The 19,972-nt window shown below is 40.3% G+C and overlaps 1 protein-coding gene across 1 annotated transcript in view; it reads right to left on the bottom strand.

Moving 5' to 3' along the window:
* The window catches only part of LOC126363070 (choline transporter-like protein 4), a 243,910-nt gene extending 225,366 nt beyond the window's left edge, over positions 1-18,544 (bottom strand). Inside the window, exon 1 of the mRNA XM_050007935.1 lies at positions 18,502-18,544. Coding sequence (XP_049863892.1) covers positions 18,502-18,529 — 28 coding nt within the window. The 5' untranslated portion in view covers positions 18,530-18,544. The remainder of the gene's footprint in view (positions 1-18,501) is intronic.
* Positions 18,545-19,972: the final 1,428 nt, after the last annotated feature.

Raw genomic sequence — 19,972 nt, 5'->3', positions numbered from 1 at the left:
GTTTGGACAAGTCCTTCGTAGATCACAGAGTGTGGCACCAGATACCTGTGCAACTCCCATCAATTACGGTTTCGTGGTTTGTTGGCCTAGAGCTGGGTCATGTTAACGTACAAGATGTATCCAGTCGGGTTCAGATGGGGCGAATTTGGTGCCGAGACCAACGCGAATCTCTGTCGTGCTCCTCGAAGCGCTGTAGCACGATTATAGCCGTGACTTTTTTTTCGTGTTAAAAAGGAAAGTGTGACTGGTGCTGACGTTTCATTCAAAACGTTCACGTTGTACGCATCTGTCTTCACGCCTCCGAATACTACCAGAGATCCCATGGAAACCAAGATGAATGACTCCCAAAGTACAATACTAAAGTACATTAATACCCTCGCAGGCCAGCGTCCTTGGCGCGGTGCATATTTTGAGCAGACGTTCACCTGTATGGCAACGGATCTGGACACAACCATAGCCCAAGTGTAAAAAGAAACGTGATTCACCCGTCCATGCGAGTTTCCATTGATCAACGGACTAATCTCGTTGATCCAGTACCCCTGCAATAGTAAGTGATCATGTCGTTTAATCAACACGGCAACGCGTAGCGATCGCCGGTTTGAGAGTCCAACGTTCAACAATTTGACCCAAACGGTGTGCTCCGAAACGCCAGCGCCACACTTGTATTCTGTAGCCATGTATGCCACATATCGCCGCCTATTCCACTTTACAGAGTGGGTCAGCGTCCGAACTCCACATTCTGTCATGTGGCCAGTGTGTCGTCTATTCGTGGTTTCATTGCCTTTCAACCACTTCGGACATGTCCGAAAGAACAGATGTCATCTTCATATCGTTAAGGTTAACCGGCTGATAACCTTCTTCAGTGCGGATGCACACGAATTGCCTGAACTCTCACGGGACTCGGTGGATTGTCTGCCGCGAGTAATGGATATAATGGCAGGGGCACTACGAATGTAGTGCGTGGACTGTAAGTTGACAATGTGGGTCTCACGGGGAGCGTGCCGGCGATACGTCCCTACAGTCGCACTATCCACTGTGCCCTCGGTGACTCAGATGGATACAGCGTCTGCCATGTAAGTAGGAGATCCCGGGTTCGAGTCCCGGTCGGGGCACACATTTTCATCTCTTGTATATCAACGCCTGTCAGCAACTAATGGTATTGATTTAATTGTAATTTAACTTCCATTGATGTTCACGATAGTAGCACGCAAACAGCCGCCAAGTTTCACCGTTTACGAGATACACATTTCAAGACGTCGGGTCATAACGATATGCCTCTTGTGATAGTAGCTTGTGTTTTGGATTTCCCCATTTGCGGTCCACATCGTCGCTAGGATGATTCTCCGTTCATTCCTGCTCCGCTGTAGCAATATTGTTTGACTTATTGTCAAAGGCTTTGCACACAGACAGAAAACTGCAAAAAGATTTTTTTTGACACATTACAAGTGTTCCATATGTGCTGCTCCCTCCCGCCCCCTGATTATGCAGATATCAAGTCGATAATGAAGTTCTTCCCATGTCTCTATCGATCAGTTCTAAAACGCTGCTGCACGCATCTCGTGGTCGTGCGGTAGCGTTCTCGCTTCCCCCGCCCGGGTTCCCGGGTTCGATTCCCGGCGGGGTCAGGGATTTTCTCCGCGTCGTGATGGCTGGGTGTTGTGTGTTGTCCTTAGGTTAGTTAGGTTTAAGTAGTCCTAAGTTCTAGGGGACTGATGACCATAGATGTTAAGTCCCATAGTGCTCAGAGCCATTTGAACCATTTTTTTTTTTAAACGCTGTTGGTAGAGGAGCGTAAACATTGAATCTTTCACATAACCACACACATACAAAAAAAAAAAAAAAAAAAAAAAAATCGCACGTGATTGGGTCGGGAGAGCGTGGATGCCATGACATGAACTGCTGGTCATCAACCCCAATAGTCTCTCAATTTCCTGTTCAAGAATTCACGAGGCCATAATGGAAATGGAGTGGAGTACCATCCTGTCGGTAGATCAAGTCACTGTCGGTCTCCAGTTGTGGCATGTGCAGATACACATGTCGTGGAACGGTCTTTTCGCAGATGAAAAACAGACCATAACTTTAAACTGTGAAAGTGCACAGAACACATTAACTTTTGGTGAATGTGCGGCGCGATAGCGTGGAGGACTCTCTGTTTCCCAAATTCGCACATTGTGCCTGTTCCGTGTCATTCAGAAAAAAATTCCTTCATCAGTGAAAACGAGTTTCTTATAAAACCCACCTTCTTCCATAAACTGTTGCAACTGTGCCGAACGTTCAAAGCGTCTGACTTAGTCATCGGGAGTCAGGACTTGCAATAGCAAGCGGTGAGGCTTCAGCTTCTGTCGTTTCCTTAAGATCTTCCAAACGGTCGGATGTGGTATGTTCATCTCTCTGCTTGCTCGCCATTCGAAATCTGTAGCCCATATTCGAAACCGTTTCATCACTCACTGCAGTCCGACCCATTGATTTCCCCTTGTAGAGACATCCTGAAGCTTTAAACTGCCCATACCATCGCCGAATGGAGTTGGCAGTTAATGGATCTTTGTTGAACCTCGTCGTGAAGTGATGTTGCGCTGTTACGGCAGACTGATGTGAATGCATTTCAAGCACAACATATACTTTCTTGGCGCATGTCACCAACTTACTTGGCTACTGCGCTCTCTTGGCAGAAATCTGAAGTGTGGCTGCAACAATACAAACTTTTTGAGTTTTTCTACATGAATGTTGAGCTTTGGGACAATATGTGAGTTGATGTAGCTGCAGTGAACTTATGAATTAACTTCAATAATTTATAACAACCATGTATTACCATGAACAGCCCTGTGATTATCACACCATCCTTGGGAACATTACGTTCTCTTCTTCGGTGACTATGAAATAATAATAACATCTGAATGTCGTGTCACTTCGACCTTTTTTTTTCAGAGTTCTCTTCTGCCGGTTACCCATTTAGTTTCACGCTGGCTGTTTGGTGTATACTTGCGTACGCCGTCGATTATTCTGTCACTCGGACTGCGATGCCATGTAACCCGTTTTTGGCGTTTATTTCGAAAAGGGTATATCTTTTTTTTTATATTCTCAATATTTTTAATTTGATATGTGTGGTTTATGAGTTACAAGCTTGACGCTATTAAGCAGTTAAATGTAGCGTTCAGTTCAATCGATCAGAGTGTAGACACGTTTACATTATGAGCACCTAAACTTACTTGTTCAGTTGTACCTTGGCGAATTACTATATAATGTATTCAAGTGCGCGTTGTATATAGATGTCGGTTTGAGTTTGTAAATTAGTTTCTTATTATTTTGCTGTCCCTCTTTTTTTCTTTATTTTAAACAAATCATGTTGTTGTTGTGGTCTTCAGTCCTGAGACTGATTTGATGCAGCTCTCCATGCTACTCTATCCTGTGCAAGCTTCTTCATCTCCCAGTACCTACTACAACCTACATCCTTCTGAATCTGCTTAGCAAAAATTTGATGACGAAATTCTAAGAATTTGAAACCAGTTATATCATCTGTGTGAGGTGAGGCTGGAAAATGTAATTAAAAAAGTTAGTTTACGTAACGATCATTGCGTTCCCATTAAGCAGTATGAATGGTCTATATAAATTAAATATCCTGCACTGAGTTGTCCTACCGTCTTGGCTTGCACTCCTGGGCAATGTTCCAACAAGAAAACTCTTTTATTTGAAAGAGGTCCTTTGTGAAATAATTGTCTACAAAAATTCAGGCACATAATATCAACTGATATCTATTCTATGTAAAATACATGCGATGAAACCAGAAGATGTCTACATAAAAGGCCTTTTCCTAACCATACTTCCTGTGGCACAGCGGCAATATTAAATACAAATAAGTAAATGTAATGTCATACAGTTGTGAATTTGTGGGAAAAAGAACTGAATTTATGTAATAACAGCATGGAATACCTGCAGTCTGTGCATTGAGCTTGAAGGAAAGTAACTCGCTGTATGAAATAATAAAGTTAATACCAAGGTCAGCGGCCTGATAATGAATATCAAATGTAGGTTAGGTCAAGAAGGATAAGCCGGATTTATCACTTTCGTCTCCGAGCAGGAATCACACAGAATGTACTGTATATGCTCAAAACATTTGTATACTGTATATCCATTGTGCTGGAATGCCATCCGAAAGACTTTTTGTTGTTGTTGTTGTTGTTGCTGTTGTGGTCTTCGTCTATCCTGCACACCTCTTCATCTCCGAATAACTAATGTAGCCTACATCTACTTGAACCTGTTTACTGAGTACTATCCTTTAGCCTCACTCAACAATTTTTGTACCTCACACTTGCTTTTATTATCAAATTGACGGTTCCTTGGGCGTTAAGAGGTGTCTTATCAACAGACTCTTATTTTAGTAAGTTGTGCTATAAATTTCTTTTTTCCCCAGTTAGATTCAATAGTTCTTCACCAGCTACTCGATCTATCCCTCTAATTTTCAACATTCTTCTATGGCACAGCATTTCAAAGATTTATATTCTCATCTTGTCTGAACTGCTAATGGCCCATGTTTCACTTCCGTACAACGCTGCAGTCCAGGCAAATCCTACAGAAAAAAAAAACTTCCTAGCACTTAAATTTATGATGGACGCTAACGAATTCCTCTTTCTCACAACAGTTTTTTTTCCGTAGCATTTTATATCCCCTCTACTTCGGCCGTTGTTACTTATTTTGTTCACCAAATAATGAAGCTCATCTACTATTTTCAGTGTTTCATTTCCAAGTCTAATTCCTTTAGCACTGCTTAATTCAGTTTGAGTACATTTTATGGGTCCGTTTTTTTAAATTTTTTATGTTCATCTTGGAACTTGTATTCAACACATTGTCAGTTCCGTTAAACTGCTCTTGTAAGTACCTTTCCGTGTCTGAGAGTATTGCGGTGTCATTGTCAAACACCATCTTTTTTGTTCCTTTTCTACGAACTTTAATCACCTTCTCAAATTCGTTCTGAGCCTCGTTTACTGATTTCTCAACGTGCAGATTGAATAACATTGGGGATAGGCTACAATCCTGTCTCACCCCTTTCTCAAACACTGCTTGCCTTTCATGCCCGTCGACTCTTATGACTGCCGCCTGGTTTCTGTTCAAGCTGCAAATAACCTATTGTTCTCTGTTTTATCCTTGCTGCCTGAACAATTTCGAAGAGTGTACGCCAGTCAGTATGCTCCAAACCTTTCTCTGTCAAAGCTATAAACGTAGCTTTACCTTTCTCTGACTATCTTCTAAAATAAGTAGTAGAGTCAGTAAAGCCTCGAGTGTTACTACATTTCTCCGGGACTGATCTTCCTAGATGTCTGTTTACACCAGTTTCTCCATTCCGCTCTAAATAATCCGAGCGGGTATTTTGCAAACATGAATTGTTAAACTGATAGGCCGGTAATATTCACAACTGCCAGCACCTTCCTTCTTTAGAAATGGAATTACTATGTTCTTCTTAAAAATGGTTCAAATGGCTCTGAGCACTATGGGACTTAACATCTGAGGTCATCAGTCCCCTAGAACTTAGAACTACTTAAACCTAACTAACCTAAGGACATCACACACATCCATGCCCGAGGCAGGATTCGAACCTGCGACCGTAGCAGTCGCGCGGTTCCGGACTGAGCGCCTAGAACCGCTAGACCACCGCGGCCGGCTATGTTCTTCTTAAATCTGAGTATATTTCGCCTGTCTCATATACCTTGCACACGGTTGTTTTGTTGTGCCTGGGTCTCCAAAGGATCTCAATATTTGGGATGTAATTTTGGCTATTCAACAGGCCTTGTTCAACTCAGGTCTTTCGTTGCTGTTAAATTCTCGCAGTTTCATATCTCCTATCTCATCTTCGTATAATCCCTCCCCTTCTCTATTCTATGGCCTTCCCTTGTACAGTCCTTCTATACATTATTTCCAAATTCCCCTCTTTTTAATTACTGGCTTGTACAACTGCACCTCTTTCTCCAAAAGTCTCTTTCAATTTTCTATAGGTTTCTTAGTTATTAATGCTTCTACAGCTCTGCATTTTCGTCTAGCCGTTCCTGCTTATCCATTATGCACTTCCTGTAAATCTTATTTTCAGACTCCTGTATTCCCTTTCACTTAATTCATTTACTGTAGTTTTATACTTTCTCCTTTCCTCAGTTTAAGTCAATATCTAATGTGTTATCCAAATATTTGTACTAGGCCTTGTTTTTTTTACGTACATGATCCTCTGCTGCCTTCACTGTAACATTTCTCAAAGCTCCCCAATGAGTTTTCTATTGTATTCCTTTCCCCTGTTAAGTCAATCGTGGCCTAATGTTTCCTCTAAAACTCTCAACATGCTGTTCTTTCAGTTTATCCTGGCCCAATGTCCTTTATTTCGTACCTTTTTGCATTCTTTCTGTTTTAATTTGCAGTTGATAGTCAATAAATTACTGTCAGAGTTCATATTTTTCCCTGTCAATGAGTTAAAGTTTAAAATCTGGTTTTAGAAGCCTCTGTTTTATCATTATACAATCGATCTGAAACCATCCAGTGCCACCGTCTCTCTTCCACTTATACAACCTTCTTATATGGTTCTTAAGCCAAGTGTTAGCGATGATTAAATAAATTATGCTCTGTGCAAAATTCTACTAGGCTGTTTCCTCTTTCATTCCTTTTAACCTGGTCCATGTTCCGCCAGTAGTAGTAGTAGTAGTTTTATTTATCCGTAGATCTCTTTTTACTAGGATATAGGACATGTCAAAGTTCTTATAAGTTTATACCAATTTAAAATAAGCTAATTCGTATACACATACGTATTGTGCAAGTCATAGCTTGGGGGTAAGTTTTTCTAGAAAAGGAAAAAACATAGTGTGACGGTGTTATGTTGAATGTTGGATGTTTTATAATCATAATTATTATTTATTCGTAGAATTTTTTTTACCAAACCCCTACTCTGTTTTATCTGAATAATCCACCAACGTATAAAAAGTATTGCATAACAGATACTTTTTAGCTGTTATTTTAAATAAGTGTATTTTTACAATTTCTTTAATCTCTTTTGGTAATTTGTTGTACTGTTTTATTCCTTGGTAGAAAATGCTGTTTTGAGTTTTACGTTTATTTTTATGTTGGAAAGTGTAAGTTGAGTCTACATCTTGTTCCATGGTCATGCACAGAACTGTTTGTGCAGTAATTACCAATGCTGTTTTTGATGTGTACAACTGACTGGTAAATGTATTAACATGGAGCAGTTAAAATCCCCAGCGTTTTGAACAAATCTTTCCAATGAGCTCGACTACCATTTTTGGTTGTGATTCTTATGGCTCTGTTCTGGAGTTTGTGTTCATATTTTGTGTCTTTGTTCCCCAAAAACGAATTCCATAGCTAAGAATTGAGTGTACATATTAACAGTATGTAACTAAAAGACACTGCATTTACACACTGATGATAGGACTCTAAGGGCATAACATGCTGATGACATTATGTTTGCAAGTACCTTCGTGTGTTCACACCACTTTAACTGAGAAACAATATTCATTCCTAGATATTTTGCATTTGTCACACAGTCTGTAGAGGTGCCATTCAATGCGATGAACGAATGTTGCACGGGGCATGCAGACAATATGACTACGAACAACAGAAAAAATGGTAGGGAACAGCTGATGAAGACGTCAAAGTCATGTCCATGGCAATCAAAAGTACTTTATTTGATGTACTCATCCAACTGATACACCAGGAGCATCGAGGTGATGCTTACGATGCGGCGCGCCTAGCGGCTGATTGTAGGACTATATGGGCTATTGAAAATGATATGATTGTCGAAATCAGTTTAGCCAAAAATCAATTTGTGTGAGCAGTGAATGATAATCTCTGTAATCAGAATGAATACAATTCTGAATTCGACAGCGTCGTTTCATGGAGTGAAGCACGAGACACTGATTACGATTTGTCCAAATGGTGGCGAAGAAATCAGCTGTCTTTCAGTTACTCTTCTATTCCAGTAAGCTATGCTTTGGCAACAGATTTCAGTCTTCTTTTCCCAACGACTTTCATAATTATACGTAACAAAACAAGCACGTTGTTTACATTACACTAGTACGCATCACAGACAAATAAGATACACGGTCGAACACAGTGTTCAGTGTTTCAGAATGTCCCACAAACATAAATGAAAATAGCTTACAACGATCGTGTCGAATTAAGAAGTTGGCGGGGCAATAAAATCTTGGCAAATAACTAACGTTCGTGCATTATCGGGATTATGTGGTGCGATAAAGTTTGTTGGCATAAAGGGTGCGTCAGATATCCATAGAAACAAAGAACGCTAAGTCTGATTTACCTTAATTTGCAATTTTTACGTGATATTACAGCCAACAAAAATGAATAACAACTGCAAAGTACGTTATTTCTGTTCTCAGTTGCGCGAATTTCGAATTTCTTGTGGAGAAAATAAGTCTGTGATGATTCAAAATGAATGATTACTGCTAATACAGACCCTACAGTTAGCTAGTGTACAGGAGCAATGCGGAAATTCTGGTAGCTATTTTATCTGTGAGGACACTACAGATAACTGTTATCTGCTAATACCGATAACGAATCAGCTGCAGTCAACCTTCCGAACACGAACTTGTCCCAAAATATTTCATAATTTGACATTCCACTTATATTTTTAAACAAATTCGAAGGTAGTAATAAACTTTTGGAATGGAAATATCTGAAATGCAGAATAGAACACACTGAACATAGGTCTGAACGTAATGGAACTTTTAAGACTATTTCGGCATTAAATAAGTGACAAAATCTGTGGTAATTACTGATTGGTCTCTCTGAACATCAGACTCCTGACTATCGCCACGAACGAAGAACTGGCGTAGCATCTCGAGACTTCTTGTTAAAAGCTGAGTGGAAGTAAGTTTTTGTGAAAATTTTGTTACAGAAGTTTGTACGAGATCTTGTGAAATTGATAGCATAAGTAGAAATTTGACAAAGCGTACGAAGACAGTTACAGATAATAACCAATCGCGTACTAGTACGCTACAAGTAGCTCCTCAGTAACGCCTGCAACTTAGTTTGTTTTCTGTCATTCTAGATGTATCTTTGACTCAGGTCGCCAGCTTTTTCTAATAGTTACACAGAAGGCAACTGTTGCGACGTTCTTATTGATAATGGATTATCACAGACAACATTTCGTACTTGCGGAATTCACGAACACTGTGCCAGCAAAGCGTTAACATGGTGTTGATGCATTCTATTGTCCATAAATTACTGGTGACAATCACTATTCGCAGGTACATTACGAACACTAACTGCGAGGATACCGGAAACGTGATCCTGGCAACTGGGAGTTAGTGCCCGCTGCCTTACAGTGAGGTGAAATTTAACAAGTAGTACAAAACAGAAATCTTAATTTCATTCTTAGTACAGCATTTTCGGAACAAATAATAAACTCTCGCATTACTTCATAGACTGATCTGTAACATGGGTTGTCACAACATAATACCGCAAGGAACAGGATAACCAGCTATCGACGATAAGGTTTCGGAAAATCCAAGTTTCCGTCATCTTTGATAATCCTGTAAGCAAGCAATAATTCTATAGCTGTGAAAAAATAAACAGTGTCCGACAAGTTCCCGTACCGTACTCGGCTTGCAATCGTGCTAGCGACAACGAAAATAAAACAGCTGTGCTGTTATCGGGCCTACAGTGTAATCGAAATTGTTGTTTGTTGTTGTTGTGGTCTTCAGTCCTGAAACTGGTTTGATGTAGCTATCCTGTGCAAGCTTCTTCATCTTCCAGTACCTACTGCAACCTACATCCCTCTGAATCTGCTTAGTGTATTCATCTCTTGGTCTCCCTCTACGATTTTTACCCTCCACACTGCCCTCTAATACTAAATTGGTGATCCCTTGATGCCTCAGAACATGTCCTACCAACCGATCCCTTCTTCTGGTGAAATTGTGCCACAAACTTCTCTTCTCTCCAATCCTATTCAATACTTCCTCATTAGTTATGTGATCTACCCATCTCATCTTCAGCATTCTTCCGTAGCACCACATTTCGAAAGCTCCTATTCTCTTCTTGTCCAAACTAGTTATCGTCCATGTTTCACATCCATACATGGCTACACTCCATACAAATACTTTCAGAAATGACTTCCTGACACTTAAAACTATGCTCGATGTTAACAAATTTCTCTTCTTCAAAAACGCTTTCTTTGCCATTGCCAGTCTACATTTTATATCCTCTCTACTTCGACCATCATCAGTTATTTTGCTCCCCAAATAGCAAAACTCATTTACTACTTTAAGTGTCTCATTTCCTAATCTAATTCCCTCTGCATCACCCGACTTAATTCGACTACATTTCATTATCCTCGTTTTGCTTTTGTTGATGTTCCTGTTATATCCTCCTTTCAAGACACACATTTATTTTTTCCACCTCTATGTTGGTAGCTTTAACAGAGAGAACTGTATAAAATAAATTCGGAAAATAATTTTTATGAACTTTTCTCGTGGAGAAAATCAGCGTTCTACCTAAAATACTGTAAAAATAGATTAGTAACTCCAAATGAGCAGTTGACGTTCGTAGAGCCATTGCAAATATATATTTTATTGCTTTTGTACGGCCATCCTTGTGATCGGAGGATCAGCCGTTCACTTATGTAAGGCAATGAAACAACTGCAGCCGTTCTTGTGATGTCATTTATTGTATGGCTGCCAGTTTCGGTGCTTCAGGCCTTAGCTGTTAATAGTTGATGGTTAGAGAGAGAGCATCACATTTACACAACTTTGGCTACTGATGCATCGGCTATACGGATGATGTTAACCCTTTGAGCATCAGCTAAGATCTGAACATGGTGCACTGAAGCTCCGAAACTGGTAACCACACAATAAATGATGTCATAAGGACGGCTATAAGGTGTTTCATTTTCTTACCTATATTTCATATTTCGTTATACTGAGCAAGCAGTAAAGGAAACAAAATGAAAATTTGGAGTAGAAATTAAAATCCATGGAGAATAAATAAAATCTTTGAAGTTTGCTGACGACACTGTAATTCAGACAGACAGCAAAGGACCTGGAAGAGCAGTTGAACGGAATGGACAGTGTCTTGACAGATAAGATGAACATCCACAAAAGTACAACGAGGATAATGGAATGTGGTCGAATTAAATCAAGCGATGCTGAGGGTATTAGATTAGGAAATGAGACACTTAAAGTAGTAAATGAGTTTTGCTATTTGGGGAGCAAAATAACTGATGATGGACGGAGTAGAAATGATATAAAATGTAGACTAGCTATGGCAAGGAAAGCGTTTCTGAAGAAGACAAATTTGTTAACATTGAGTATATATTTAAGTGTTGGGAAGTAATTTTCTGAAAGTATTTGTACAGAGTGTAACCATGTATGGAAGTGAAACATGAGTGATAAATAGTTTAGACAAGAAGAGAATAGAAGCTTTTGAAATATGGTGCTACAGAAGAATGCTGAAGATTAGATGGGTAGATCACATAACTAATGAGGACGTACTGAATAGAATTGGGGAGAAGAGAAAGTTGTGGCACAACTTGACTAGAAGTGGAGATCGGTTGATAGATCACGTTCTGAGGCATTAAGGGATCCCACCAATTTAGTACAGGAGGGAAGCGTGGAGGGTAAAAATCATAGAGGGAGACCAAGAGATGAATGCGCTAAGCAGATTCAGAAGGATGTAGTTTGCAGTATTTATTCGGAGATGAAGGGGCTTGCACACGATAGAGTAGCTTGGAAAGCTGCATCAAACCAGTCTCTGGACTGAAGACCACAACAACACATGTCATTGCGGTAAAGACAGTTTTAACACAGTTTCAAATTCAGACGACTTGAAAGAAGACATAGGAAGAGTGTAGAGTGTCCATATTGCTGATACCCGCATTAAATGCGGGTTGTAAGAAAATTACGTATACAAAAGTTTGAAATGTTTAGAGGAGATAAAAAGAAACACGTTTTTAAGGGACAGAATGTCACAGATGCACCGTCCCACTAGAGGTTAGTGCAGTTCTGACGCTAGTGCTGTTCATCAACTTGCCGTGTGAAGAATATTATCTTAGAGATGTTGCTGAAAAGTCGACCTTTCACATTTATGCACAACCAACATCTACGTGCAAGCAATTGTCCAACGTGCTGAAAACAACCAGACGTTTCACGAGTAACGGATGCAGTGTCAGCCAAACGGACAACCAAACGGCTCAAATGGCGCTGAGCACTATGGGACTTAACTTCCGAGGTCATCAGTCCCCTTGAACGTAGAACTACTTAAACCTAACTAACCTAAGGACATCACACACATCCATGCCCGAGGCAGGATGCGAACCTGCGACCGTTGCGGTTGTGCGGTTCCAGACTGTAGGGCCTAGAACCGCTCGGTCACCCAGGCCAGCACGGCCAATAAGTTCTTTTAGAGTCTGTCAGTGTCGCGTACACCATGCGCTTCATCTTCCCCCACAAAAAGAAGTCTGTGTGACTGAGATCGGGGGAAAGTGGTGACCACGCACTGGCCCGCAACCTGCAAACCAACAATTTGGGGAACCGTTATCTAAATGTTCTCTGATATCAACGGCAAAGTATGATGGCACCTCGTCATGCTTGAATCATAAGCGTTGCCTGGCTGTTAGCGGGACATTCTCAAGCAAGACATGGTGCTTCACGAAGAAAGATACGGTAATTTCCTCCAACGAGCGTATTGGCCAGGAAATAAAGGCCAAATCAGATGGTCGTGAGCAATGGAATCATTAGCATTAATGCACACAGACGACTTTTCCATCACATTACTAAAGCAGTATCCATCACATGGCAATTGGACCACCGTGTCTGAATATCGCTAGTGCCGAAACCTTCGTGGATCCCTAGCGGTTGGCCGGGGTGGACGAGCGGTTCTAGGCGCCACAGTCTGGAACCGGGCGACCGCTACGGTCGCAGGTTCGAATTCTGCCTCGTTCATGGGTGTGTGTGATGTCCTTAGGTTAGTTAGGTTTAAGTGGTTCTAAGTTCTAGGGGGCTGATGACCTCAGAAATTAAGTACCATAGTGCTCAGAGCCATTTGAACCATTTGATCCCTAGCGGGAAACAGTGCATCTGTGATATTTTTGATACAGGCTTGTAAATATGTGTTTCTTTCCTCGTCTCTAAAGACATTTAAACCTTGTATACGTAGGTTTTTTTACTCTGTGTATAAATGTCTTTCGGGACGCTTTTCTCTTTTTTTGTTTTATTTATTTTTTGTAGAGCCTCCCTTCTCCCCTAACAGCCCTTCCTTACACCCTCCAATACGAGCCTTCTTCGGCGAGCTTCGCTGGCTGTAATTTTTGATTTGAACATTCCCCCGATGTTCTGGTGCTGCTGGCTTCGTCGTATATTCGATATGAATCGCATCCTCTTTCGGCGGTAGTAGTTAACATAAATGAAACAAGTCTTCTACTTCTGAATTTCGCCTAGTGTGAAGAAAATTGAAGACTGCCGTTAGTGGAAATCTATCGGATTATAAGCATGTCAGTTTCTAAAGGCGACACAAATTGCAGCAGACGGCGGAGGTGCTTGAGATGAAAAAGGGGAAGTAAGTCCAAACACAATCCTCTTGAGGTTTCTTGAGTGCCAAACGTAGCTGTAACCACTGTAAAATCCTTCTTCTTGCGGTAATGTTAAAATAAAAGATTTCTTCCACAAAGACTAATTAGCTTCTGATGATAATAGTGAGGAAAAACGTGGCTTCAAAATTACTACGGCAACTGAAACTTATTGTCGGAGATGAAAATGAACACCGTCCATTTGGTGGGTTGATAGAACCAAAATAAACGTAGATCGAATTGAGAGGCCGGTTGCACACTTCAATAACGATAATTCACTGAGAAATCAAAAGTTGCTGTCCGTGATATGACTGGGAAAGAAAACGCCCTCTATGTAATGTTCACCCCGCGACACATTCACGATCGCACTGCAGGGGTGTATGTAACAAAAGCTTCTTTAATGGTACCAACTTAATTTTGAAAATGCTAAGCAAATTGGCTCCCGGTGACTGTAAGAAACACACATAATACAACCAAAATGGTCTCCATACAGGAGCCTTCAAATAATATGGATTTAAAGAAACAGGCCTTCTCCTTAAACAGGAATACTTCAGTGCCACTCCTCAAGTTAAATCACTGTATACAATCATCTATGGAAAACAAAATAACAAACCAACGGCGAATTAACAGGCGAAACTCAAAACAATTCGCAGACTCGTTCTCTGCCTACACCATATCAATCAGAAACATAAAATGATAAAATAATATAAATGATAATATAATATAATATAAGAACAGAATAAATAAATTTTACTATAAAATGACATGCAAAAGGTAATTATCATGTTCTTCCACTGAGAAAACATTTCGACCATTAATTGTACAGTATGGGTAACAGTCATAACGTACTTTTCATAACACCACATAAAGCTGAGAAGAATTTGCTAGAAACGTGAAATAGACTACGCAGTCCCCTGTTAGAGCAGTTTTTCAAACGCATAGGCTAAGGCTACATTAAGAAAATTTGCAAACGTTTCATGATACGTCTTCTGCTGTTGCGTCTAAAAGTGTTCAGCAGAGAAATACACGACATACAGATAAGCATCCGTAATCTGTAAATAAAGCATTGCATATACGGTGTGTGCCAGAATCCAAGTGGTGGCAGCTCGTTTTGCTGGAGGAAAGGGCCTGTAGTCCGGGATGAGTGCAGTGGTAGCGCTAAAACAGCCTACGTGAGTCATATTGATAAAAATGGCTCTGAGCACTATGGAACTTAACATCTGTGGTCATCAATCCCCTAGAACTTATAACTACTTAAACCTAACTAACCTAAGGACATCACACACATCCATGCCCGAGGCAGGATTCGAACCTGCGACCGTAGCAGTCGCGCGTTTCCGGACTGCGCGCCTAGAACCGCTAGTCCACCGCGGCCGGCGAGTCATATTGACTAGGATGGTTTTGGTCCTCAATGTTTACTGACATTAACATTACCCTACAACATAAATACGTTATACGTAAGTATTTAATGGCTTGTGATGCTGGGGAAACATGATGTCACTCGAAATACATTTACACTAGCTGATAAAAAGTATCCAGACACCTCTAGGTAACGGGGAACTGATCACCAGATGTCACAAAAGTAGAACCCGCCAATATAAAAGGAGACGGGAAGCATTTTATTGTCAGTAATGAAGCAGAAACTGCAGAATGGCTCTATTGGGAGTGTTCAGTGACATCGAATGTGGACTAGTCATTGAATTCCACCTGAGAAACAAATCCATCACGGGCATTTCAACCCTTCAGGGTCTTATCCGCCATCGACGCTCTGTGTCATCTGAATCAGAAGCGTGCGGCGGGAAAAGCGATGGCGTAATTTCGACCTTCGTGCGGAAAGACCTTTTTGTGAGGAATTCAGATTGCGGTTTTCACTTAACTGAAATCTGTTTAGTAACCTAACTCATCCACAAAGTATTGTATAGAAGCTTTCAATTCGGTAAGCAATGTTATATCGAAATAAAAAAAAAAAAAGGTTCAAATGGCTCTGAGCATTATGGGACTCAACTGATGTGGTCATTAGTCCCCTAGAACTTAGAACTACTTAAACCTAACTAACCTAAGGACATCACACACATCCATGCCCGAGGCAGGATTCGAACCTGCGACCGTAGCAGTCGCACGGTTCCGGACTGCGCGCCTAGAATATCGAAATACAATTTTCTGAGTTTCTCTTAATGGTCTTTAGTTAATACCTGACGGTGGAAACTATATTTGTGACACGCGCAGTCGTGTTATAGTCACATGAATTACTGTTAACTTATGCATGTCGGTTTACTTACAATTTAGCCTGCTTCGTGTCGAAAATACAACAACTTAAGTTTTGTCAGGGCTTAACGACTCTTCTCTGACCTTTATCTGTTTACTTGGGATGTGTTTGTTCAAGTGGACGATAAGTTTAAACTTGTTATACAACTCCTCTATGCCCTTGTTCTCCTTTTGTTTACAGGTAATGCGCTAGTAACTGCTCACCTACTGTACCTACCATAAAAACTATTCTACTATTCTTGTAAGATTTTTCGCATATAGTAATTACTGTCGTTATAATGCGACGTAGTCTCTGGTCCTCCCTCTACACAGAATGTACATAATGTCAGACGTACTCGTTGACGTCGGAGTGTTATTAATCGAGATGTGAATTCCGGGACTTTCCTCTGAAAATTCTGACAAATAACATATAATAATCCTTATTTTACTGTTCTTTATATATTTTGTTCATGATTCGATTTTAGGAGATGTGGGCTAGAAAATGTTCATTTGCACATCTAATAATTCCGCCGAATCTAAAAACATCACACATTTTCTACCAGCCCATGAGGCCGTTCCACTGCTTTACAGGTCACTGAAACTATTGAGTTCAACACGAACTTTATACTACATAGGATGTTTATGTTGATGTTAACAGAGCATTCTTTCGTATTTCATATCTCCTCTCACAAAAAGGTCACAATTAAAACATATGAACTAATCAAACGAAGCAGGTTTATAAAAGATCAATCAGCCAAAATTAGTAATAATGTGCATTTAAGTTGTTCATTGAACTGGTTTTCTGCAAAATGCGAAATTTTTTTCCTCGAAGTCATTAGTAAAAAAAATCTAACCATCGCTGCAAATTTATTCATCATTTTGATACAGAAGTCACGTGAATACAGTGCCAAATGAAGTGACTTGGGAAGAAGCAGAAATTGTCGCCGTGTAGCTTCTAACTTCTATGAACAAAACGAAAGGTTCATAAACTCCTATCCGCCGATAAATGTAGGTGGGAGCAGCCAGTTTTCATACTGAATAACGCATGTCGTTAACGAGGCACTAGTGAAAATATCAAAGTTTTAAATAAACACAACGATGTGGGGTGCACATTATTCAGCAGTTTTTTCGACAGCTGAAACAACGTGGGAAATCTTGGAAACTGGGTAAACAGAGTTTCGCATGAGGTTATAACAAAGCATGACGCACGTTTCTGGGAGCATGCCTTTATCTGATATGCCGGAAATGAGCTTTTCTGAAGCAAAATGCGACTAGAGACGAAACAAAGTCGTTACGCAATAATCCTCGTAGCTTGTCAGACAAACGGAAGCCTAAGTTTCACGCGAGCAAGAGGGTGACTTACGTAGGTGCGGTGCTGGCCGTTTCTGAAAACTGGTGCACTCCGGCACCGCACTTTTTTGAAGCGCACAGGGAACCCACGCTGAAATCTCTTTCCTACGGAAATGAAGTTAAATAAACAACAAGCCATGCCTGTCTTCTTGGAAGTCCAAGTTCGTTTGGGCAATTTTCTACCACGATGTTTCTCTCTGTTACCAAAATGAAGTGTATGCATGAGATATTTACGCTTCTTGGAAACATGTACTGTTTTATAGCTTATACACAATCGTACGTTAATCGTATATGCTGTAACAACTAAGCAGACCTGCATTTCTTGTTGTTGCTAACTATCACAATTTTTCCATTATAAACCAAATCCACGAAATTATTAGTGCTCTGAAACTGTGATGTGGGAAAGAGCTCAGAATGGGAAGCAAGAAGGTGCTTCAAACATCAAAGTAGGCGTGTACTGTGACAGTGCCACGCAAAACAACAAAGCAATAATAATAGTTAACAACCAAAGAAAATTATTTTTCTCACAACAGATTAAAGTTTTCAAATTTTATGTGAACTTGTCATCTTCAGAATAAAAGGTGATCTCGGAAGTTTCGGCAGGTAAATAAAAGTGTGTAAAATAAAGGCGTAAATTCTTTCGTTAATTATTTAATATTCTGTAAGTTCGCAGACAAAGTCATTTTTGTGAATTAGGAAACCCAAGTGTCGTTACCAGTACAAAAACTACCTGTGTTCATTTAGGAAACACTTCCCATATCCATTGTACTTAAAGTTCTCGAATGGTCTTCTTCTCGTCGGGATGGAGTTGCGCCGTTTAATAATCTGACATAATGCATATATGATTTGTTCAAAGGACTTATATGTCTGTGAAAATAGTGTTACTACAATGATGTATCGTTGGAAAACACATACTGCGTAGAACAATGACTATTTTGGTTAAAGATCGGTCTTTCTTTCTATTGACACCGTGACGCTCGAAGTTCTGTCACCAAGCTTGTCATTAATCTAAAAAACGTATTATTTGTCCTGAATTGTAACATGACCGTAAATCTTACCGCCTAATGCATCCAACTAGTTTAACTGTAAGACGACATTACTGCGCTTTTCTACCGCCGGTCTGTAGCATGTACTATTCTTATGCCACCGATACGTTTGGTCTGTTACCTAAGTGAGTTATCTTAAGAAGTTGGTTAAGCCGAAAAGAACACATTGAAACCTACGATCAGATTCTTCAGCCTTTACTCCAAAGCAAAAATTGTACGCTGCCGTGTGTTACTTCTCTGACACTATTTGCTAACTTGAGACACGCAAGTGTAATGCGCAGCCAGCTGCCAACTTACCGTGCTGCTCGCTGCTTTTCTTCCCCATGGCGGCTAGGCTATGACTGAGGCGAAGCTACAAGCCAGCTACAACGGTTATCGGCTTATCTTCAGCAGAACACGATAGTCAGTCCGCAGATAAGGTTCGCGAGGCGGTGCATTTTCCTAGTCTTTCTGAAACCTTTCTCTTCCTCACAACGTTTCCGGCCCAAGTACACTTACTGCCTACTGCAGAACATGATTTGTGGAGCATTCTTGAGACATTAGCAATACAGCAGGAGAAGCGCTTTACCACAGTAACTGCAAACAGCTAGGATTTAGTCTCTGAAGTTCAACTCCATTCACACTAACCCGTAATCCACCGAAAATCATCTTCTAAACAATTCTAGAAATACAATGCGACAGTATAACCTGTTCTGCATAGTGTGGCTCGTAATCTTTTGGAATAATGGCTTCCTCTGTTCGTTGAGAAAGACTGTTGTCTAGGGTTGTGGCAACGAAACCTTTAGTTCGAATTCTGTTGAAAAAGATACCTCCTTTCGCTTCCCTAAAACTTTTGTTGCTTGTAAGCATATTCATAACAGTAAGTGCTTTAAAAACATCGCTATTAATTGGCTTCACTAATAAATGTTTAATAGGTATCCTTTGGTTACTTCATCCACGCAGTTGCCACAAGAACACCCGTCATTATTTAATAGTAGTTGTGAGGGAATTTCGAGCGTCTAGTCACATACTACATGGTTTAAATTTTGTTTCGTCCTCCACCAATCACTCAGGATCACTCAGCCATTTTACACGATTAGTGTACCCTCTATCAGCACTACAAAGCACTGAGTAGCAATTTGTTGTTACGTTATGACTGATTGTTAGAGAGCGGATTTTTATATGTTAAAATACTTTAAAATATTTTATTTTTTATGTAGGAAAAATATATTAAGTATGCATAAAAACGCAAAAAAAATTGTTTCAATATTGCAAAACTTACTTAGGTTCAGCAAGCGGAAACTACAGCCGTAATCTTTCCCGAGGGCATGCAGCTTTACTGTATGATTAAATGATGTCGTCCTCTTGGGTAAAATATTCCAGAGGTAAAATAGTCCCCCATTCGGATCTCCGGGCGGGGACTAACCAAGAGGACGTCGTTATCAGAAGAAAGAAAACTGGCGTTCTACGGATCGGAGCGTGGAATGTCAGATCCCTTAATCGGGCAGGTAGGTTAGAAAATTTAAAAAGGGAAATGGATAGGTTAAAGTTAGATATAGTGGGAATTAGTGAAGTCCGGTGGCAGGAGGAACAAGACTTTTGGTCAGGTGAATACAGGGTTATAAATACTAAATCAAATAGGGGTACTGCAGGAGTAGGTTTAATAATGAATAAAAAAATAGGAGTGCGGGTAAGCTACTACAAACAGCATAGTGAACGCATTATTGTGGCCAAGATAGACACAAAGCCCACGCCTACTACAGTAATACAAGTTTATATGCCAACTAGC

Source organism: Schistocerca gregaria, chromosome 1 (assembly GCF_023897955.1).
Source record: "Schistocerca gregaria isolate iqSchGreg1 chromosome 1, iqSchGreg1.2, whole genome shotgun sequence".
Taxonomy (NCBI): Eukaryota; Metazoa; Arthropoda; class Insecta; order Orthoptera; family Acrididae; genus Schistocerca; species Schistocerca gregaria.
This window is presented reverse-complemented; position numbering and strand designations above follow the sequence as displayed.